Source organism: Choloepus didactylus, chromosome X, assembly GCF_015220235.1.
Source record: "Choloepus didactylus isolate mChoDid1 chromosome X, mChoDid1.pri, whole genome shotgun sequence".
NCBI lineage: Eukaryota > Metazoa > Chordata > Mammalia > Pilosa > Megalonychidae > Choloepus > Choloepus didactylus.
This window is the reverse complement of record NC_051334.1, coordinates 112,586,354-112,610,656: the sequence shown is the minus strand read 5'-3', so window position 1 is coordinate 112,610,656 and position 24,303 is coordinate 112,586,354. Positions and strand designations below refer to the sequence as shown.

Below are 24,303 nucleotides of genomic sequence, written 5' to 3'. Positions count from 1 at the left end.
TCTGTGGAAACCCTCATACCTGCCTGCCTATTTACCTACTTGCCTTCTTGTGGAAAGTAAATGACCCTGTTAGTGGTTAACACTCTTCTAGTCTCCCCTTTCCTGAAACCATACTTCCTCCCCACACAAGACTCTCCAGGCAATCTCAGAAACAAATCTTCCCATTAAACCACAGCTTTCAGCCACAAAGTGAAAGGGAAGTTGAGGGAGTGTCAGCAGCCAAGCTCTGGACCTGGGCACAAGAGGAGAGCCTGGCCAGCTTCCCTTCACCATCCGGGGTAAAGCTCTGAACTCAAACATTCAGGGGCCCTAGATGCTGACCCTACCTGTGCTGCCTGGGGGCTCCGTTGCAGGATTAGGCCGCTCCATGATCATCCCTCAGTACGAATCCCCCTGTAGCACCCAATGTCTGGTGAGCCACAGGCAGAGTCCTGACAGGCTGTGAGCAAGTGCACTCAGTGGGAGCAAGCAGAGCTGAGCCAGGCCATGAGGTGGGAGCTGTCACCCTGTTTGTTTACTGACCCTCCAGGAATCTGGAGGGGGCGGCTATGTCAGGGCTTGGCTGGTGAATCAGACCTTTGTCCCTGGAGAATTCCGGCTCTCTCCCAACTGAGCCCGCCACACCGGGGCCAGGATGGCCCTCCCAGGCTGGCAAGGATGATGGGAGTGGGACTGGGCATTCCATGGTACTGAGGAGGGGCATGCCAAGGGTAGCTTCTGTTTATTTTTTTTTCCCTTTCCACAGAAAACACAAAAGACTCACTCTGCCCACCCCTCCCCTGAAGTAGAGGAAAGGATCAGACCACTTTGGTGGCAAACCTCTGGTAAGCAATTTCCCCAAGGCCTGTCAGGAGGATGGGCTAAGGAAAGAAGACTTGTCCTTGAATAAATAAGCACCCTCAGAGATAGTGAGGAATTTGTGTGGCACACAGGGAAACAGAGCCCTGGGATGGCAGGATTGGGAAGCCATGGAAGCAGAATCTCTCTGAATCTGATGATCTTCGGATGAGTGCAGGGGCCAGAAGATTCACCAGAGCCCACTGTGTGAAAACCAAGGCATGCTTTGTCCAGACTTTGGGAGGCAGATAGGGGTGGAGGGAGAGCCATATCCCCCCAGACCTCTCTCTGCACTCTAAGGCTGGGGGTGGAGTGGGGGGGCAGGAATCTGTGGGCATCCCCTTGGACCTCTGCAGGGGAGCAAGAAGGGAAAATGGAACCCAGTAGCTCCACGCAGTGATCCAGTGCCAGGGAGGATCTGTGCCCTGCCTGGGTGGGAACTGGGGGGAGGCCCATTCCCATAAGCCACTGGCCTGAGGTACAGGCCCCCCCTCTCCTTCTCTAACAGCCTTGCCTGGGGGAAAGGTTAACATTCCATAACTGGGCTCCACCCCTCAGCACTGAGGGAAAACACTTAGTTTTCACCAAAAAGGGTTCTGTTCCCATCCTCGTTTATCTCCCACAGAGTCATCTGGGTTTCCACAATTCCACATTGTTTCCACGCTGAAGCCCACCTACAGGAATAGTTTGAACAAGCTGCCTGACCCTTTTCTAGGGGACTGAGGTGGACACAACTGTGGTGGTTGGGGGATGGCAGGCCAAGAAAGGAGGGAGGCTCAAGTTCAGGTTTGCAGCTTCACCTGTGCTGGCATAATTGGGCTCAAGCCAGTCTGGCAGAGTCTTCTGGACCGGGACTGTCCCAGAGTTAGAAACAGTCCTTTGTGACCCAGCCACAGCCCAGCTCTATTGGCTCTGGGGGAAGCATCCACAATAAGCTCGGCTCCACCCTTATTAGCCCTTCATCCCTTCCAGACTTCTTCCAGTTTCCTGACCCCCGCCCAGCTTCCAAACTATTCTCCATCCTCCTATTCTCCCTCTCCTAGTTGCCTCTCACACTCACAAGTCCCACCTAGCAGAGCTGGAACACAATAGGCAAATATTGAATACTAAATGAATAGCAATTGTTTTCTATCCCTTTCCCTATTGATTGCCTTCTACTTCTGGCTTTTGTAGACAAGATGTTTGCTTCTCACTCCTCACTCCTCATAGGATTCTCTACCCATCTCTTGAATCTTTGAGACAAAGGGCAGTAGGGAAGGAAGAGAAACTGTACAGTGGCAGAGAAGAGGGGTTCGACCTCACTAGTCCCGATCACAAAATGGAAGCCCTTAGGAACCCCTGCACAGGTAGTGAAGCTCCAGGTGGGGGTGGGGGGACAATGAGCAAGGCAATCCTTTTGGAGAGGCCCAGGCTTCTCAATCCTCAACCCTACAAAAGTTCAAATCTGGGGAAGGGGTGGGTGCACTGGGAAACTCCCATGTTGACCCTGGCTTTGAGAAGATGTTAGAGGCAGCAACTTCTTTCTGGCTAGATGTGGGAAGACAGTGCAGGGAACCTTACCTCTGGCTCTTATGACTCCTCAGACCTGGACTTTCCCTTATTATTCTCCCAAAAACTGGCTCGCCAGCACCCATATTCTCCACCCCCATGGCTTGTCTCCCTCCCTTTCTCCTTATATATTTAGCTGCCGCCTGCACCCCCAGTAGTGACTCAGCACTGCAGACCCATGTGTGAGGAGGCAATAGGAGACACATGACTTTCTCACACTCCCACAGCTTCTGGACCCCAAAGCATCGTGGGGCTACCCAAAATATACTTATGCTTCTCCCTTATCCAGTCAACTTCCCTGTGGACATCCCTTATTTTCAGGAAAGGGTTCTGCCCTCTAAGATCACTGCCTCTCACACATCCTCTAACTCCTTCCCCCTCCCCACTCACCCCACCAACATACACAGGCATGCACACACACCACCACCACTGCTCCTCATTCTAGGGAACAAGAGTGAGAAGTGAGGCAGGGATGAAATTCAGGGAATGCTTACTGGGGCTAGGCTGGGAGCTGCAAGTGAGACTACGTACTTGAGAGGAAGAGCCAGGGGAAGGAGAGAGATACCTTCACATGTGAGGTATGTCACAGAGAAGATAATGCAGAGGAAGGTCCTGCACTCTTCTAGGCCATGCCCTGAAGGATCTCCCTCTTCTGGGACCTCCCTAGATCTGTAGACCTTGGAAGGTTAATATGGAACCAGCCCCTCAACCACATTGGGCCCTTTAGTTTTCTAGCCCAACACTCTTCCTTACCCCATGCCCCCCATAAAAGGCCTCATGAGTGACAAGTGATGGGCCAGAAGGAGTCCCCATGCTATCCAAGGGGTTTTATGTATACAAGAGTGCCTCTGCATCTTAGGAAACATGGAAACCAACCAGAACACACACAGATAATGTGTACACCCTTTCTCCACAGGTATGTCTTTTGCTATGGGCCTCTTACCTGAGGCTGGGGGCAGGCGCTTCTGAGGCTGCTGCTGTGACAGAATTGGTCAGTGGCCCGCCACTCATGACATCGTGGGAAGGTATAAGGGCATCCCTGCATGACCATAGATTGCATCAGAACCAAGGCTCATGGGGGGTGAGGATAGTCAGTGCACCCACCGTTGAGCATAGGCACCTGGAAGATAAACAAGGAAAGATTATAGGGTCAAGACCTAGAAAAGGCCTACGAATCTAGCACTTATCCAGAGGTGCTTTGATCAGTTATGTAATTAAGTATCAAAAGCTTATCAGCCTACCTAATAGTTTTTCCCAGGCCTCCATGTACTCTAAGGGACTTTACTTAATTATTCATTAATGAAGTATTTGTTTTGCTTTGAGCTGGAGACACAAAAATGAATAAGACCTCATCCTTGCTATCTGAGATCTCACAGCCTGGGTGGAATATGGTGATGGGAGTGGGGGTGGGGTCATGTAAGCTAATAAATATAATAAAATGATTATGTGGCAAATGCTATCATCAAAGTTTGACCAGAAGGTTAGGGGAGCACAGAGTGGAGAACAAGGAAATCTGCCTGAGAATGTGCAAAGATTTCAAAGAGACTGTATTTGAGCTGAATCTTGAAGGATGAGTAGATGTGTGCCTATGCAGAGAAGGGGAGAAGGGCATTCCAGGTAGAGGGCCTGTGCAAAGGCAGATGTCCCCAAAAAGGCACAGCATGTGCAGAAGACAGTGAGTTCAGTAGGCACAGAGATGAAAAAGACTCAGTGCCAGCCCTTGAGAAGTTGACTGCCTCATATGGAGAGAACAAACATGGGAGAAATAAAGGCATAAAGTGTTACTTGCATTAACAGAAGTGTTTGTGGGATGGAGTGAAGGGACAAATGGGGGAAAGGTGAGTTCTACCTGGGAATGTCAGTAAAGGCTTCCCTAGGGAAAATATGCTTGAGTTGAGTCATGAAAAAGAAATAGGATTGCCATTAGGCAGAGAAAATTGTAAAAAGAACATTCTAAACAGCATGAAAATCAAATGTATGGTGTATTCAATGTGACCAGAGTACAAGGTAGGTTCCTTGTGGACAGTCACAGGAGGTAAGGCTAGAAAATGAGGCTGTGGGAAGACTGTAGAATGCCTCGAATGCCAAGCAGAGGATTCTAGCTTTTATCTTGTAAACAATGGGAGAAACTGAAGATTTAAAGCAGGGAAGTGACATGATCAGATTTGTGTTTTAGAAAGTGTGCTCTGGCTGCCATGTGGAGTGATTCTCCCAAGGGAAGAATTCATTAAGGAGCTGTTATAAAACTCAGGCAGTTGCAGTGAGGATGCAGTGGAGAGCATGGATTTGAGATGCACTGAAGAGGTAAAATATATTGCACTTGGTAATCAATTGGATATGAAGGGTAATGAAGTGAAAGAGTCAAGGGTTTCTAATTTGGGAGCCTGGGTGGATAATGTAGTCTACACCAAGACAGGGAAGATAGGAGAAGGAACAATTTGGTGTGGTAGGGGTTGAGCGTGATGTTAGTGATATCCAATTGTTCTAGTTTGCTAATGCTGCAGAATGCAAAACACCAGAGATGGATTGGCTTTTATAAAAAGGGGGTTTATTTGGCTATACAGTTACAGTCTTAAGGCCATAAAGTGTCCAAGGTAACACATCAGTAATCAGGTACCTTCACTGGAGGATGGCAAATAGCATCCAGAAAACCTCTGTTAGCTGGGAAGGCACGTGGCTGGCGTCTGCTCCAAAGTTCTGGTTTCAAAATGGCTTCTCCCAGGACATTCCTCTCTAGCAAGCTTGCTCCTCTTCAAAATGTCACTCACAGCTGCACTCCGTTTCCTCTCCTTGAGCCAGCTCATTTATATGGCTCCACTGATCAAGGCCCACCCTGAATGCGTGGGGCCACGCCTCCATGGAAATATCCCATCAGTTATCATCTACAGTTGGGTGGGGCGCATCTCGATGCAAACAACCTAATTCAAACGTTCCAACTTAATCCCCACTATTCTGTCTGCCCCACAAGATTGCATCAAAGACTATGGCTTTTTCTGGGGGACATAATACATTCAAACTGGCACATTCCACCCCCTGGACCCCAGAAAAACATATTCTTTCCAAATACAAAATACATTCATTCCATCACAATATCACAAAAACTTAAATCATTTCAGTAACAAAAGTTAAGTACAAGATCCTATCAAAATCAAATATAAGCGTGGTCAGTCCTAAGGCATACTTTTCCTTTAGCTTGGATCTGTGGACTTAGAACAAGTTATATGCTTCCAATATACAAAGGAGGGACATTCATAGGATAAACATTTCCATTGCCATAAGGAGAAACAGTAAGGAAAACAGGGTTAACAGGACCAAAACAGTTCCTAAAACCTGCAGGACAAACTCCATTAGATTTCAAAGTCTGAGAGTCATTAACAGAACAACGTTGCATCTTTGGGGCTTGAGAGAGTGGGAGTCTAACCCTTCCTAAGGGCCTTTGTGGCAGCCCTTTCCTCTCCAAACACTTAGGTGAGTGCTCCAACATACCCACACATTGGGGAGACCACCTTCTCAGCCCCACCCTCCTCAAACATCGGGGCAGCTCCTGGATTCCCTTCCATCTCCGGGGCACACGCTCAACCCCTTCAGAACAGTGTGGTGGCAGCCAGGCTCTCCCCAATTCCCTGGGAATGTGCTCCACCCTCTTTGGGACTTCAGGTGGCAAAACTCTTCCAGAGCATCGAGGTGGAATGCCCACCCTCGACCTCTGGGGCAAACTCACCCTTTTCATGCGTGTGGGCTGCTCCACTCTCCCAGCCCGAGACCTCCTGACTTCAGACCTCAACCTCCATGGCTCTGTCTTTGAAGAGATTTTTCCTTTAATTTTTTCCTTTTCTGTCTCCTCCAGTCCAGACCGGCAATGGCTCTGTCTATAAAGATCTCGCAAAAATTCTGTTGGCTTTGCATGAAGCGCACAGGGATCAAAGCCATTAGACAATAGGACTTTCCACAAATCCTTTCTGGATAATTCCATCTCCAATCTTGGCTTGTACTGAAATGGCAGCTGGGTTGCGTGTTTGGTTACATCCTCATGTTGGGCTATAGCTTCAGGGATTCCACCCACTGGAAGCCCATAATTTTCCAAGCCATCAACTTCTGGTTTCTTTGAACCAAAGAGTTCAGTTCTAAGCTTATCTCTCTCTGCTCGCATTTTACTATAAGCTGCAAGGAGAAGCCAAGATACATCCTCCACACGTAGTCTGGAGACCTCCTCAGCTAAATATTCCAGGTTGTTGCTTTCAGATTCTTCCTTCCATCTGACACCAGGACTCAATTTTGCCAAATTCTCTGCCACTTTAAAACAAGGATCGCCTTTCTTCCAGGTTACAACAACACATTCACCATTTCTGTTCAAGGCCTCATCAGAAGTATCTTTAGAGTCCATATTTCTATAAACAGTCTCTTTAAAGCAGTTTTGGCCTTTTCTATCAAGCTCCTCCCAATTCTTCCAGAATCTTCCCCTTATCCATTTAAAAAGCCATTCCAACATGTTTGGTATTTGCAGACTCAGCAGCAAAAGCACCCCACTCCTGGTACCAAAATCTGTTCTAGTTTGCTAATGCTGCAGAATGCAAAACACCAGAGATGGATTGGCTTTTATAAAAAGGGGGTTTATTTGGCTATACAGTTACAGTCTTAAGGCCATAAAGTGTCCAAGGTAACACATCAGTAATCGGGTACCTTCACTGGAGGATGGCAAATAGCGTCCGGAAAACCTCTGTTAGCTGGGAAGGCACGTGGCTGGTGTCTGCTCCAAAGTTCTGGTTTCAAAATGGCTTCTCCCAGGACATTCCTCTCTAGCAAGCTTGCTCCTCTTCAAAATGTCACTCACAGCTGCACTCCGTTTCCTCTCCTTGAGCCAGCTCATTTATATGGCTCCACTGATCAAGGCCCACCCTGAATGGGTGGGGCCACGCCTCCATGGAAATATCCCATCAGTTATCATCTACAGTTGGGTGGGGCGCATCTCGATGCAAACAACCTAATTCAAACGTTCCAACTTAATCCCCACTATTCTGTCTGCCCCACAAGATTGCATCAAAGAATATGGCTTTTTCTGGGGGACATAATACATTCAAACTGGCACACCAATGCTTGAGATACTCAGCTTTAGATGTCAGGAGCTAAATTTAGAAAAGGAGAGATAGTGAAAATTTTAGATGCACAAACCAATTAACAGTTGAGTAAGTGTACACAAGTCTGATGGGAATGAGTGGTGAAGATGATGCTTGCAAATGAAAAAAGTGATATCTTTTATGAGAGAAAATCACGGAAGCAAGAAACTGAAAGCAATGAAACCCAGCAGAGAAGGGAAACCAGCAGACGCCACCATGTGCCTTGCTATGTGCAGAGGAGCCGAGAGTCGCTGGCAGTCAGTCTTCAGGAAGAAAGTATCACCTTGATGGTGCCTTGATTTGGAAATTTTTCTCAGCCTCAAAACACTTTTTGCTGGGGATACAGTGTGAACAAGACAGACAGTTCCTGCCCTCATGGAACCAACTCAGTGGGAGAGTCTCTCAAGTAAAAAGGTAATTTCAACAGAGGACAGGAAGGCCCCAAGTAGAGCTACACACAGGACGAGCACCTGAACCAAGCAAGGAAGGCTTCCTGGAGGAAGTGACATGTCACTGAGACTTGAAACATGACTTAGTTGGAGTGGGGTGGGGAGTGGCATGGGGATGGGTGTTCTACCCAGATGGAAGAGGATACACAAAGTAGGCCAGAAGGAACAATGTACAAGATTCAGAGCATAGAGTTCAAGGAGTGGGGAGGGATAAACAGGTGCCAGACCATGAAACCATGACAATAAACCATGAAAGGATTGACATGCTCATGTCTGTTTCTGAAAGCTGGCCCTGGTGCTGCCATATGAAGAACAGAACTACCTCAATCAATTCCCAGACTTGAGGCAGTTTACAGACCCAGAATCCCTTGAATGAAGGAAAGGCCAGGCCCCCTTGGGGAAAGACACTGCCAAAAATTTGTACTATTAATCTTCCTCCCAGCCTTCCCCAAAGGACTCTATGGTCTTTTACTATTATTGATTTATTTAGAGATTAAGTGAGGTTTAAGGATATATGTACAGGTGCCAAGTTGACAAGGGGTGGACTGTAATAGTTAAGTTAATGAGTCAACTTGGCTAGGTTATGGTGTCCAATTGTTTGGTCAAGCAAGCACCAGTCTGATTGTTACTGTGAAGATATTTCATGGATTTTAATCATTAGTCAGTTAATTGCATCTATGGCTGATTACATTTACAATCGTCAAAGGAGACTGCCTTCAACAATGAGAAAACTCTCAATCAATCAGTTGAAAGCCTTCAAGGGAGAACTGAGGATTTCAGCAGTCAGAAGGAAGAATTTCCATCTCTATTTCAGCCAGCCAGCTTCTCCTGGGGAATTCATTGAAACTTTCATTGGCATTCCCAGCTTGCAGCCTGCCCTGCAGAATTTGGACTTGCCAATCCCTGCAGTTGCATGAACCAATTCCTATAATAAATCTCATAATGTTTACATGTATATATATTTACATGTATACAGACAATAAACAAATAAACAGCAAGAAAAAAAAAGTGGTATCTTTTAGTGCTAGGCAAAGACATGCAAACCCAGATCCAAAGGGCAGGAAGTGAGCATCTTTGATTAAATAGCTATCACTTTTACAACCTATTCTAGTAGTTCCCAACAGTTTGGGTCTAAGGGCTTGTGGTGGTTTGAAGCTGTTATGTACCCCAAAATAGGCCACGTTCTTTTAATCCATTCTTGTGGTTGCAGACCTTTTGTGGTTAGGACCTTTTGGTTAGGTTATTTCAATTGAGATGTGACCCACCCCATTCAAGGTGTGTCTTAATCCTTTTACTGGAGTCCTTTGTGAGAGGACAAAAGACAGAAAAAGCCCAGAAAGCTTAGAGAAAAAGCCCCCAGAAAAGCTGAGAGACAAGGACACACCCACAGAAACTGAGAGAGTCACTGAAGCCAGCAGCTGAAAGCAAGAAAACCTGGGAGAGAAGGACCAGCAGACGCCAGCCATGTGCCTTCCCATGTGACAGAAGTGTCCTAAATGCCGGAAGCCTTTCTTCAGAGTCCAGTTATCATCCTGTTAATACCTTAATTTGGGCATTTTCATGGCCTTAGAATTGCAACTTGTAAGATAATAAATCCCCATTGTTAGAAGCCAGTCCATTTCTGGTATATTGCATTTTGGCAGCTTTAGAAAAATGAAACAGGGCCCCTTAAGATTAAAAAAAGTTCTTACTTCACCCACTCATACACACAATAGTAGCTGTACTTTTAGTGTCTACTGACAAAAACATTTTTACATTTAAGGATCTGTGGACTCCTTGCATTAAGTGCCCTTCCTTCTCCTCAGGGATCCATGGTCCAAAGATTGGGGAATATTACGGATCAACAGGGCTCAAGCTTTTGTGGTCTGAAGAATACTTTGTTGTAGTTGAAATCCCTAGAGATTACATAGCTCCTCTTTCCCAAAAAGATTCCTGAGAATGGTTGAAATGCTGGTTCCTCTCTGATCAGACACCAACATAAAAGAATTAGTCATTCAGATAAAATAAGGAAGCATTAATATGGACATGTCATAGGCATAAAGATTACAAAAGGCTTGTGTGCAGACCTCTTTCTATATTAACATTTTTCTTTTTACTGATTACATAAGTAATGCATGCTCTTTATAGAAAAACTGAAAAATACAAAAAATTATAAGAATGAAAATAAAAATCAGCTATAAGACCACCACTCAGAGATAACCATTACTAATAGATGTGAAGCCTTATCATAGTTTTTCTATGTATTTTAAAAATAATATTGTCATCACATATTTGTATATATATAATTTTTTATCCTGCTTTTTTCACTTGCCATTATATCATGATCATTTTAGAATGTCATTAAACATTCCTTTAAAATATGATTTCTAATGGCTGCATAGGTGGTAGAACATAGTGGTTGAGGGGTATGGGCTCTGGAGTCAGACAGACCAAGAATCAAATTCACAATATTCATCCTATTAGCAGTGTGGCCTTGTAAAAGTTAACCTCTCTAAGCCTCATTGTCCTCATCTGCAAAATGGGGATAACAATGATACCACCCTTATAGGATTATTCTAATGATTAAAGTTAATAATGTATTTAATAACTTAGCACAATGTCTAGCAATAGTACCCAGCTTAATAAATGTTAGCTCTAATAATTGTTATATAGTATTCCATTGAATGAATATGCCGTTATTTATATTTATCAATTTGACATTTATTTACAGCTCTTCTGATTTGTATGTCACACTGCAATGAACATCTTTGTGCATATTTGTGATTTCTTCCTTAGGATAATTTCCTAGAAGGGGGATTCCTGGGTCAAAGAGTATGAATCCATTTCAGGCCTAAATTGCCTTAGAAAAGAGGTTGAATCAATTTCTACTCCCACTAGCAACATATGAGAGTGCCAGTTTCCCAGCACACATGCCAAAACTGAGCATTCTTATTTTGAAAATATCTTTGCCGATTTTGCAAGTGAAAATGGCATCTTGAAGATTATTTTGCATTTCTTTAATTCCTAGAGATGCTTAACTTTCCCCCCACATTTTTAGTAGCCATTTGTATGTCTTCTTTTGTGAACTTTCTTCTTTCCTCTGTTGAGATCCACTTCTCTATATTTCACCTTCTTCCTTCTTATTCTTCTACTGACCTGATGCCAAGTTGATGCTTCACACAACAAAATAAAAGAAAATAAACCCAGGAATCAGAGAATTCAGAACTTCTAATCCCAACATAGGCAGAAAAGGAATAAGCTCTTTCTGGTTCTAGCATGACTATCCCCTGCTATTTTTGAACTTTGCCATGACTTCAAGTCATTCTACCGCTCCAGGCCTTGGTTTGCTAATCTGTAAATGTTAGGACTCAACTGGATTATGTTTAAGGTCTGCCAAGCACCAAAATGCTATCACAAGATGCTATCATTCCTAGAGTTGTGTAGCATGCTCTTGTGGCTGCTGTCTTTTAAGGTAGTCTCAGAAAGAATGATGATCCCATATTACAGATGAAGATGCTAAGATACAAGTGAGCCCAGAACTCCTGGCTCCTGGGCCAATACTCTTTATTCTACACAAAGATTCTTCTGTCTCTCTATTTATCTCCATCCCACCCCAAAGTACTACTTACATGTAACAAATTTCTTCCTATTCCTTCTTCTAATTTTGCAGAGACTTTGAGGAATTTAAGAAGAATCAGATTTGGTCCCAACCGGTCAAGCATAGAAAATAAGATAGATAAACATAAAAAAGTATAATTTAAGGGAGAAAGTCATTCATACCCTATGTGAGACACAGAAATCATGCTATGAGAGGTCACAGAGGAGGAAATATTCACTTCTACTTATAGGAATTTAGGATATATTCACGGAAGAGATGCTTTTGAGCTAAGGTGAGAGAAAAGATTTTGACACATGGAGTAATCTGTAGGAGATTTTTTGAGTGGAAATTATCCTTGTGCTCTCCCTTAAGGATCCTACCAGATACCAAGCTGTGGCTGTTTGCCACTAGGAATTCTCTTTTCCTGGTTCTCAAAGCCACACACAGACCTTTCCAGGAAGAGTCAAGGGGAAGACATCTTTTCTCTTAGGCAGAAATAAGAGCTTTTGAAACACGTGAGAAATAATGGGATTCCAGCATCAAAAGCAAGATTATTGGCTCATGAAAGATATTGGGGATTGAATCATGTCCCCACAAAAGGCAAGTTCAGGTGTCAATCTCTGGTCCTGTGAGTGTGTACCCTCTTGGTAAATAGGACCTTTGAATATGTTGCTAGTGAAGGTGTGCCCAAACAGAATAAGGATGGGCCTTAATCCAATATGGCTGAAGTCCTTATTAGTAAAGAAAATTGGACACAGAAAGAGAAGCCACAGGACGCAGCCAGAAGCTGGAAGTCAACAGAAACTGAAAGAGAAAGAAGACACAGCCATGTGCATTTCCATGTGATAGAAAAGGCAAGGACCAAGGATCATGGCAATCAGCCCCAGAATACCGCAGTCTTCAGGGAGAAAGCATCACCTTGCTGATACCTCAGTTTTGTACTTCTCCTAGTCTCAAAACTATGAGCCAATAAATTCCCATTGTTTAAGCCAGCCTATTATATGGTGTTTGTTTTAGGAGCTAGGAAGCTAAAACAGATGACAAGGTCCAAACCTGATGTTTATTTATATCCTACATATTTTTTAACACACTGCTAGGCAGAAAAATTCAGTGAATGTTTCCTGACTTAATTTGTTGAATTGAACTCCAATTAGGTAGTGCACAGGTCCTGGACTTTGTTGGATGGCAAAAATTGCAAACAACCTAAATGTCTACTATTAGGGGGCTGATTAAATGATGGTCTATCTATACAATGGAATTCTATACAACTGTTTAAAAGACTAAGGAACTCTTTATGTACCAATATGGAATGATCTCTTAAGATATATTTTAAGTAAAAACTAAAAATAACCAAGGTTTTTGCTTTGAATTTTTTAAAATTTTTCAATAAATAAAGTTAATTAAAAAACCAAGGTGTTTAGTCTCATCTGCATTTAAAAAAAGGATAATATGTGCTTAGTTATACAAGATAATAAAATATATTTGGAATATAAAAAAGAACTGTTAACATTTGTTGTATTTGGAGGCAGGATCCAAGTGGCTGTTAGACAGGAGTGGGAAAATTTCCTCCATTCGTTTGGGACTTTTTTCTTATCCCCCACTTTTAGAAATAAGAAATATATTTACAAAAAAAAAGTGCATAAAACATATATGTAACGTGTACTGGATTATCATAAGCAATCCCCATATAATCACTGCCCAGGTCTTCCCTGGTGTTGCCAGGTGTTGCCAGATGTTACTACCCCATGTTGCCAATAAGAGATATACTTTTACTGAGTATCCTTTTGTATCTTTTGAATTTAGAACAATGTGAATATATTCCCTATTAAAAACCAGTTAATTCTCCCCTCCTTCCCCATTCCCCACTAAAATGTCACAGAGGTCTTCAACTGTTATGTGGTGTGGTAGCTTTACCAAAGGCAAACAAATAATAACAGTTAAAACTTATCATATACCAGGTTTTACACATATTAACTAAGTACTTTACACGTATTAATTCATTTGCTCCTCATAAAAGCCCTATGAAGTAGTTACTATTCTTATCTTTGTTGAATGGAGGAGAAACCAGAGGCACAATGCCATTAAGTAACTTGTTTAAAGTCATATTATTATGTGGCAAGGAATTGGGATTTGTACCCAGGTAGTCGTGTACCAGAATACACCTTCTTCACCATTACATTATTATGTCTTAGTAAATTCTAGAACCCAGGCTGTGAGGCATTGTATTCTCTATCCCCTATGAAGTGGAGAAGATTTTTTGCTATGGGCCACTCAGTGGGAGCCGAAGCACTAAGTCAGTTATGCCACTATCCAGGCAATACACAAAACATGCAATTAAGAACAGACAGCATGCAGTGAGTCTGAGGTCTGGGGAAGCATCAGGCTGGCAAACCCTGCAGAGCACTTAAATGACCTTTCTAGGGCATCTGAGAAGTAAAATTCTGGTCAATTCTCCTTTGAGAATTGAGCTCAGAGTGTCTCCAATGCCTAGAGCTCAATAAATAATTTTTCAATGAATGAATAAGTTCTTTCCACCAAAAAAACTGGAGAAGTCTGGGAACCTATTCTACAAAAGCCCTTGCAGAGGTGGATAAGGATTTCCACTACAGCACTGTTTGCAATAGCAAAAATCTGCATTCTACTCAAATGTCCATCAATAGGGGACTGGTAAGAGGATTATGTCAGAGAAGTAGCATGGCATGAGAGTTAAGGGCACAGGCTCTGAACCAGGATGCATGGTTTGCATACCAGCTCTGTCGCTTATCAGATTTGGACAAGCTCTCTAAACTTATGTGCTTCAGTATCTTCATCTGTAAGGGAGGGATAACCAAAAGACCTACCTCATAGCCTTTTTTATGGTTTGCTAATGCTACCTTATGCAAAATATTAGAAATGGATTGGCTTTTATAAAGGGGGTTTATTTGGTTACAGAGTTACAGGCCTAAGGCCATAAAAGTGTCCAAATTAAGGCATCAACAAGAAGATACCTTCACTGAAGAATGGCCAGTTGTTTCTGGAACACCTCGTCAGCTGTGAAGGCAGGTGGCTGGTGTCTACTCCGGGGTTCTGGTTTCAAAATGGCTTTCTCCAAAATGTCTCTGGGCTTGTCTCTCTTAGTTTCTCCAGACCAAACTCTGGGCTAGCATCTCCAAAGCATCAGCAGCAGCCTGGGCCTGTGATGGCTCTTTATAAAGGACTTCAATAAACTAATCAAGACCCACACCTCCATGGAAATAATCTAATCAAAGATATTACCCACAATTGGGTGAGTCACTTATCCATGGAAATAGTCAATCAAAAGTTTCCACCCAACAAGATTGTGTTAAAAGATCATGGCTCTTTTCAGGGTACATAATATATCCAAACTGGCACATTCTCATTGCAAGGAGTTAATGCATAGTTTATGGCATTTAGTAAGTACTAAAATGTTATCTATTTTCATGGTCACTCACACAATGAAGCACTATATAGACGTTAAAAAGAAAGAGAGAGATCTGTATGCAATGATTTGAACAAATATCAAAGATACACATTTTGGGTAAAAAAAAAAAAACAAGGGCAGAAGAGTATGTCTAGTAGAATCCCAATTTTGTAAAAATGTTTTTTGAAAAGTCTATCTGATCAAGCAGCAGAGTGAGATACTTCAGGGCTCCATACCCCAACAACAGCTTTGAACAACCAGCAAGAATTGTCAGAAATATCTTCCTCAAAGAGTGGTAGGATCTCTCAGTGCCCTGGCTGGCCCCATATCTATCCCTCACTGGCTGGTGCGGAGCTGGCCTGCGGTCCTAGTGAGATTCCCTGGTCCTGGTCCTGGAGGGAGCAGAGTAACCCTCATGCACCTAGTGGGAGCATGTATGTCTGGCCCAATCTCCCTGGTGGTGGCCTGAGGGACTTGCCATCCATATTAGTTAGGGTTCTCTAGGGAAACAGAATCAATGAGAGATATCTATGAATATAAGATTTATAAAAGTGTCTCACGCTACTGTGGGTATGCACGAGTCCAAATTCCATAGGGCAGGCAGCAAACTGGCAACTCCAATGAAGATGTTCAATGAACTCCTCAGGAAATGAACTGGCAACTTCAATGAACTCCTCAGGAAATGAACTGGCAACTTCAATGAACTGCCTCAGCAGGGCAGCTGAAGAAGTGAAGGTCCTCTATCTGTCTCTCTTAAAAGTCTTCAACTGATTGATTGGATTAAATCCAGCCAACTGCATTCTCTCATTGTGGAACACACACTTTTCTTTGAGTCATCAGTCACAGCTGCAGCCAATTGACTGATGATTTAATAAACCAGCCTGTTGGTTTATTAACCAGCCATAAACATCCTTGCAGCAATGGTTAGGCCAGTGCTTGCTTGACCAGACAGTTGGGTACCATCACCTGGCCAAGTTGACACATGAACCTAACTATCACAACATCCCAGATCTTGCCCTGCATGTAGAAGGTAGCTCACCAAGTTCTCCTATAGGATGCGGTGGGAGAGCAGTCAAGTGGCTGCCAGGGGCAAGATTGCTAGCTGTAGGATATTCAGTACAGTCCCTGGAAACTTAAGGAAACTGTTTCCTAGAGAAAAGGGGATATTCATATCCATTTAAATGGGGGATTTCCCAGGGCCACATGCACATGCTCAATACAAGACATATGCACAGAAAGGATCAGGGCTGTCCAAACACTTCAGACTAGAGCTATTCTCTAAACTGATTGTATGGCTAATCCCTGAAGGACAGCATTCACACAGGTCACTGTCCTTCAGGGAGAGCTCTGTCATAACACTAGCTGGATACAAGCTTAAGTAACAAATGCCTGAGTCTAAATTCTAGTGATAACACATTAAAATATCAAAATATTCAGGATTCAACAAAAGAATACAAAACATACAAAGAAACAGGAAGTGATAGCCCAGGCAAAGAAGAAAATTAAAGCATTAGAAACTATCGATGAGGAGGACCAGACCTGGGACACACCAGACAAAGACTTTAAAAAAAAATGGTCCTAAATACGTAAAAAGAGCTAAAGGAAAACATGGACAAAGAACTAAAGGAAATCAGGAAAATGATAGATGAACACAAAGAGATTATCAATATAGAGATGGAAATTATGAAAAGGAACCAAACAGAGATAAAGATCACTATAACAGAAATTAAAAATTTCCTTGAGGGGTTCAACAGGGGATTGGAGCTGGCAGAAGACTCAGTGAAATTGAAGATAAGATGAATGAAAGCATCCAGTCTGAGGACTAGAAGGAAAAAGGAATGAAGAAAAGTGAACTTGCCAGAGGACACCATCAAACACACCAATATGTGCGTTATGGGAGTCCCAGAAGAAGAAGAGAGAGAAAGGGGTGATAGAATATTCAAACAAAAAATGGCTGAAAATTTCCCAAATTTAACAAAAGACATAGATATACACATCCAAAAACGCCAAAGATAAGGAATCTTAAAAACTGCAAGAGAGGAGTAACATGCCATATACAAGAGCACCTCAATAAGATTAAGTGCCAACTTCTCACTGGAACCCACAATGGCAAGGCAGAGGGAAAGCATATTTAAAGTGCTGATGGAACAAACTGCTAACCAAGAATTCTATATCCATCAAAAATGTCTCTCAAAAACAAGGGAGACACCCCCTGAGTACCTCTTTGTTGCTCACATGTGGCCCTCTCTCTCTAGCTAAGCCAACTCGGCAGGTGAAATCACTGCCCTCCCCCCTACATGGGACCTGACTCCTAGGGGTGTAAATCTCCCTGGAAATGCAGGATATGTCTCCCGGGGATGGATCTGGACCCAGCATCATGGGATTGAGAACATCTTCTTGACCAAAAGGGGGATGCAAAATGAAACAAAATAAAGTTTCAGTGACTGAGAGATTTCAAATTCTTATGCACTGTATAGAGATCCCTTTTTAGTTTTTAATGTACTGGATAGAAGCAAATACCTGAAACTGTCGAACTGCAACCCAGTAGCCTTGATTCTTGAAGATGATTGTATAACTATATAGCTTACACAGCGTGACTGTGTAATTATGAAAACCTTGTGGTTCATACTCCCTTTATCCAGTGTATGGACAGATGAGTAGAAAAATGGGGACAAAACTAAATGAAAAATGGGGGGGGGGGATGTTTTAGGTGTTCTTTTACACTTTTATTTTTATTCTTATTTTTACTTTCTGGAGTAATGAAAATGTTCAAAAATTGATTGTGGTGATGAATGCACAACTATATGGTGGTACTGTGAACAAATTGTACACTGTGGATGACTGTATGGTATGTGAATATATCTCAATAAAACTGAATTTTTAAAAAGTGGAAAAAAAGAGTTAATAAGACAAGTGAACAAAAATAATAGTTCAAAATTAGGGGGAAAAAACTTAAACCTCAATGTCAATCGATCGAGTATTGGTTCTATTGGAATACCATTTTTCTAAAACTACTGTGTACCTTGATAAAAGTACCATGATATATTGTTGGTTGAAAAACATAAGTTTCAGAATGATATTACACTATACATAATCCCAGTTTTGTAAAAAAAAAATTAAAAAGTATATATTGTTTACTTTTGTTTGTATGATAGAGAAAAAAGTCTGGAAGGATACATCCAAAACTGTTAACAGTAGATACTTCTGAAAAGGCAGTGGGGGAGATGTAGGGAGGAAAAAACTTACATTTTACTTTGTACATTTTTGTACTGTTTTAAAAGGTTTTACAAAAATAGTTTTACAGGAAGCATGTATTACTTTCATAATCAAATAAAGCAATTAAATTTGAAAAAAAAGAGGGAGAGATCTAGACATTCCCAGACAAACAACAGCTGAGGGAATTTGTCACCACTATACCAACCCTACAAGAGATGTGAAAGAGAGTTCTGCAGGTTGAAAGGAAAGGACAACAGAAGATGCATGAAGAAATAAAGATCTCCAGTAAGGGTAATGACAGGGGTAAATATAAACACCAGTACTGTTGTATTTTTGGTTTGTAACTTCACTTTTTCCTTCCTACAGGGTCTAAAAGGCAAATGCCTAAAATGTAATGAGAAATCAATGGTTTGGGACTCATAATGTATAAATATATAATTCATGACAAGAACCACAAAAAGATCGGGGACCGATGAGTATAGGAAAATAGCTTATATATGCTAGTGAAGTCAAGTTGGTATCGAAGTAAATGAGATTGTTACAGATTTAGGATGTTAAATTTAAGCCTCATGGTAACTACAAAGAAAATATCAGAGAATATGCCTGTTCATAGAGACTGAAATTAGAGTTCAGGTTGCCAGAGGCAGGGGCAAGGAGAATGAGGTGTTAGTGCAAAATAGGTGTAGGGTTTCTTTTTAGGGAGATGGGAAGGTTACAGTACTGGAAGGTGATGAGGATACCACAGTGCTGTGAATGTAATTAATCCCATTGAATGGGATGCTTAAGAGTGGTTGAGATGGGCAAGTTTATGTTGTACATATGTTCCCACAATAAAAGAGCAACTAAAGAGACAATGACAATTAAAGGCAATACATGATCCTGGACAGGATCTAACAAGGGAGGAGAGATGGCTCAAACGGACATTATTTTGACATATGAAAAATTGAAATACAGATTGTAAGCATTATATCAATGTTAAATTTCTTGAACTGTATAACTGAACTTAAGGTGTATACGTGGGTGAGTGTCCTTGCTGTTAGGAAATGTACATGGCTGTATTAAATGTTCAAGGAGCATATATTTTACAAGAATTTACCATTCCTGGGCGGGGAAATCAAGGAATAGGGAAGACTTCTAAGATCATGAGAGGTTCAGGAAAGAACAGGGTAGTGGGAAGAAAACCCCCTTCCCTTGGGCTACAGAGTCCTCTTCCCAATCCAAAGTAACATGCTGCATGACTGCTCTCCTTCTCACAACACTTCCTTCCTACCTGGAAGCATGACATTTAAAAAGGTGGCACACATTTCATTGGTACTGAACCTTGTTATGTGTTTTTTAAAATAATTCCTGCAGTGTTGCCACTTACTATTCAGTTAATGAATATAGAAACCCAGATTGTCAGAGCTGCAAGATAAATTAGAGATTAGGCCAACCCCCTCATTGACCAATGAAAACAATGAAATGTGTTCCTGAGAAGTTCCTGAGAGGTCAAGCAATTTTGAAAAATAAAACTTATTTTCCACTGAAAAAATCGGACATGCATCCCCATGGGAGAGACATCTCTATGGGGGTAATTTTGTTGTAAGAGCCAATTAATGCAATAAATCTAAAAAAAAAAAAACCTTTATACACTGCTTGTGGGAGTGTAAGTTAGTATACCATTTTGGAGAGTAGTCTGATGATATCTCCCAAAGGTGAAGATGCGCATACACTGTGATGGGACAACTCTACACTAGATACATACCCAATAGACATAGTAGCAGAAGAAGATCTGACCCAATTATGATAGCCAAAAACTGGAAACAGCCTAAATGTTCATCAACAGCAGAATGGATAAATAGTGATATATTAAAAAATGGAATTCTATACAATAGTGAAAAATGAGTGAACTAGGGCCACATGTTACAACATGAATGAATTTCACAAATATAACATTGAATAGAAAAAACAAGTTGCAAAAGAATACATACAATATACCATTGATAAAAGCTTTTAAAATATACAAAACAATGTATATGTTGCTTAAAGACTCAGATATATATAATAAAAGTATAAATAAATGCATGGTAATAATAAACACCAAATCCAGAATCATGGTTAGTTCAGAGGGAAAAAGGGGGGTTGCTTTAATTATGGAAGGATACAAAGGGGCTTTATACTCTACTGATGATGTCTATTTCTTAAGCTGGTTGGTGAATACCCTGATATTCATATTTTTCCTTATACCTTTTTGAATGTAAAATATTTCATAATCCATTGTTTAAAATAATGAAACAAGTATCATGCTGAAAGGAAAATTAATCATTTTTTGATATAACAAAATGCCAAAAGAAATATATTAAATACAAATGATGCACTCAATATTAAACAATTATTCCTTAAAGTTGTTTCATTTTCCCAGGATTAGTTTCAGGGGAAGGAATGTGCTAGAGAAGCAGCAGTCAAGTGCAGTGGTCTGGGAATCAAGAGATAAGGTTCTACTCTCTCAGATCCTCATCAGCTATGGGAAGGAGAACAATTTGATTAACCTTTCAGTTATTTCACATTTTAAAATGTGATGTTGGATTAGCTTATCTTACAAGTTTCTTCCATGTAACTATTTCTTCCAGCTCTTATTTATTTTTTATTTTTTTGAGCAATTCACAAAATGGTGTCTGCAAGATTCTGAAGCGTTTTCCATGTCAAAAAGTGTTCCCTGGTAAAACCAGTTGGAGATATAATGGGTTAAACAAAATTAAACCGATTTACCTACAGCAGTACTTCTCAGAGGCTTTAGTATTCTTACACGTATTGTGAATCTCCAAGAGGAGAATTTAGTTATGAAGCATTTCCAGAAAATTATTGGATCACAGAACACCCCCTCCCCACACCCTTGCTGCCACTCCTTATTTTAAAACAGAATCTATTAACCTTCTCTCAGAATAGTGTTCTAGAAGGATTTATCTCACATGCCATTTTAATTGTTGATGTGTGTTTAGAATCCTTTTAAGGGAAGAATGTAATTTCATAGTATAATTTCCACAAAGTGGATTTCCTTTAAGTGGGTGTCCTTGATAAGTTTAGAAGGATATTTTCTCAGGCTTCATTAGTGAGATGCCATACTATCTGACATTATGGCAGAGAAACTTTTGAGCATCTATGGTTCCAAGTGCTGCATCTTGGATGCACTCATTGTTTCTGGCTATTGGGCCTTTGCTAAGTTTGCTGCTTCAAGCTCCTCTCCTTTACGTGACTGCAGAGCTGAAAGGGTCTCTGCCCTGGAACCCAGGGCTACTTTAGCAGGGCTGAATATCTAGAGGTACAAGTCTCATAAGAAGAGGAACTCTTTCCATGTCCCTTCATTCCCTCACAATAGTTTGCAGGAAGCAGGACTATAGTGCAAAGGCCTATGCACCCACGAAAAGTGGGGCTCAGTCTTCTTCCAGGGACAGAATACCCAGCATTTCCACTTCCAGCACCACCTTTTCAGGAGGCTTTCCTTAGAAGGTGCTGAGATTCTCTGGGACCATCTCCCCACCCAAATCCTAGAAGGAAAATCTCTTGAGGTTCGTGGCTCCCACAGGGCCTTTTAAAGATGATTTACCTGAGGGCCTTTAGTCTAGAAACAAGAATTCCTTTGGAAAAGTCAGGAGCTAAGGCAAACTAGACATAGAGCTTTTTATAGGCTTTTGTTCTTTTGAACAATCAAAAAAGAAAATGTAAGAGAAAAGTATGTTCATTTCCAGACAGAATTCACCATGCTCTCAATGGGAGGGAGGCGGCAGCTGCTGATGACATTCTCCACACACCACCACCACCACCACCCAGCCCAGCCACCTGCTTGGAGCCAACACCCATGAGGCCTGGCTCTACCTGCCTACCAAAGGAAGAAAAAGCCTTAAGTACCCATATAGTCTCCAGCCCACTAACCGGGCAGGGGCGCTTGAGCCTGATGCTGGGGAAAGGTACGGAGAGCAGAAGGAAATGAGGCATTTGGCTCCAAGAGAGGTAGGCCCTGTTGCAAGCCACTCCGAGCAACACTCTCAGGAGTGGAGAGATGCCTCTTGATTGATTAAAGGAAACCAGGGAAAACATGCATTGATGACCTGAGCCAGGAAGTAAATGCAGACGTTAGGATGAACCTTTCAGTTCCAGGTTCTTAGGTCAGAGCCCAGTCTACTTCAGGGTAGAACTCCTGCATCCTATGTGCTGGCCAGAATACTCATTTGTTCAGGAAACATACTCCAAGGTCCCACATCCTCTCTCTGCTCCCTTTTCAGTTGATGCTTTCCACACACCTTTTCCCTTCCCTCCCTCCAGGAAATCCACCCTAGCACAAAAAGCATGTCATTAAAAACAAAAATAAATAATAAATAAATAAATAACCCTCTCCCTCAAAAAAGCAAACCATGAACCTTCCTCCTCCTCATTCTTAGACCACAGTTTCTCAAATTGGTCTGAGTTTCTATTCTTGGGCTTTTGTTTTCTTCATGAATCTAAATGGTGGCTACTTCATTGTGGGCATTTTTTTTAATGCAAGTTTCACCCCAAAGGCATATGCTGGCAGGCAGACAGGCAGCACACACACACACACACACACACACACTCACACACAGTTACCTCTGGAGCTTCCCCTCCCTCAGTCATTTCCCCTCAGTCAGCCGAACACAGTCAAAGCTTGGAAATAATTTCTCTGTGGCCTACCTTCTGATGATGCCGTCAGGTCTGAGAAGCCGGAGGCAGCTGGAAGCTGGGAGGCCGGGGCTGGGCTGCCTCTGTGAATCAGCAAAGAAGTCCCTGAGACAGGGATGCCGACAGCTGCTGTATGCACACTCTTCCTCTGTCTCTCCCACCTCCCTGCCTTCCTTCTCCTTCTCTCTCTCCTCTCAGAGCCGCTCTGTGTTGCTATGCAATCATATCACCAGGACTAACAGCATCACTCCGACCTCGGGCAAAGATACCCTTGACTGGACAAACGCAGAAAGAGCAAGGACAGTTTTGTAAAACTACCAGAGCCTTGGCGGCTCTCAGAGATTTCAATTCATTAGAAGCAGAGCAGAAAAGCGGAAGAGCCCGAGTGGCAGAGGGGGAGAGGGGGAGAGGCTTCCACTGGGGAGGAGGAGACAAAAGAGCCCCGGAGATCAATACAAGCTGTTGAGCGCGGAGCCTGGGCCCAACTTACACAGATCTAGCCCAGAGCCAAAGCCAACTTCAGAGCCAGCAGCTGGCAGGGGCCCCTCAGTAGCCAGTCCAGGATTCAGTTTCTGGGTTGGGGGTTGAAACACTGCTCTAGAATTGTACCTGGTGCCCAACGTACAGTCTTGGACCCAGGGAAGTCTTCCAGTCACCCCTAGGTTCCATCCTCACCCCCCTCTTAGATCTACATGTAGGAAAAAACCTCGAGTGGAGGAAACAAAACGATCTTTGAATGATTTGAGAAAATACAGCTGTTTCAGAGCTCCCTCAACTACTCCAATCACCTCCCTCATTTTAACTGTCACCCCCATTAAAGAAAAGATGTTATGATGTTCAAACACCTTGAGACACCTGGGAGAAGCACTAATGGAGTGGAAAGGATTGTAGCCCTTTACATAGTGTCCAATACATAGTAGGTAATTTAATAAATATTTGTTGGATTAATAAATTGAATGAATGGACAGAATAGCAGTCAGAAAGCCCCCATTTCCCTACATGAATATATTAATAATTAAAGCCCTAGGAGCTCCAGGCCACAGCTCTGATTCCAAGAGTAGGATGTATATGAGAGAGAGAAACAGATTGGTTTGGGGGTGGATTGCTAACTTCACTCTAAAAACTCCAAGCTTTAATGGAACTGGAATTTAGAACTGAAAATACTTCCTGGCCCAAAGGATCCAGGACTAGTGTTTAGAAAGTATTTACAAGGACTAAGAGTTATTATTATTGTTGTTATTGAAAACCCTTGACTAGGAAATAACTATTATATGAGTGTGTTGGTGTTTTCTTTTCAGATGAAATTGTAAAAACCTAACTTGCTTATCTTTTAGAGATAAGGCCTGATATCTTCAAATCAAGCAAACAAAATGGGAACCAAATGCCCCTCCCTAACCTAGGCTTTCAGACCTTTAAATGGCCCCTCCTGCCTGGCCCAAGCAGCAGCCAGGTCCACACGCAGATGCAGAA

The 24,303-nt window shown here is 42.3% G+C and overlaps 1 protein-coding gene across 2 annotated transcripts in view; it reads right to left on the bottom strand.

Annotated features, from left to right (window-relative positions):
* DRP2 (dystrophin related protein 2) overlaps positions 1 to 23,180 on the bottom strand; it is a 50,762-nt gene extending 27,582 nt beyond the window's left edge. The window contains exons 1-2 of one of the 2 annotated variants that reach the window (XM_037822254.1): positions 22,846 to 23,180; positions 3,329 to 3,505 (exon numbers count right to left, since the gene is read on the bottom strand). In XM_037822254.1, coding sequence (XP_037678182.1) covers positions 3,329 to 3,445 — 117 coding nt within the window. In that variant the 5' untranslated portion in view covers positions 3,446 to 3,505; positions 22,846 to 23,180. The remainder of the gene's footprint in view (positions 1 to 3,328; positions 3,506 to 22,845) is intronic. The other variant, XM_037822255.1, reaches the window with a different exon arrangement.
* Positions 23,181 to 24,303: the final 1,123 nt, after the last annotated feature.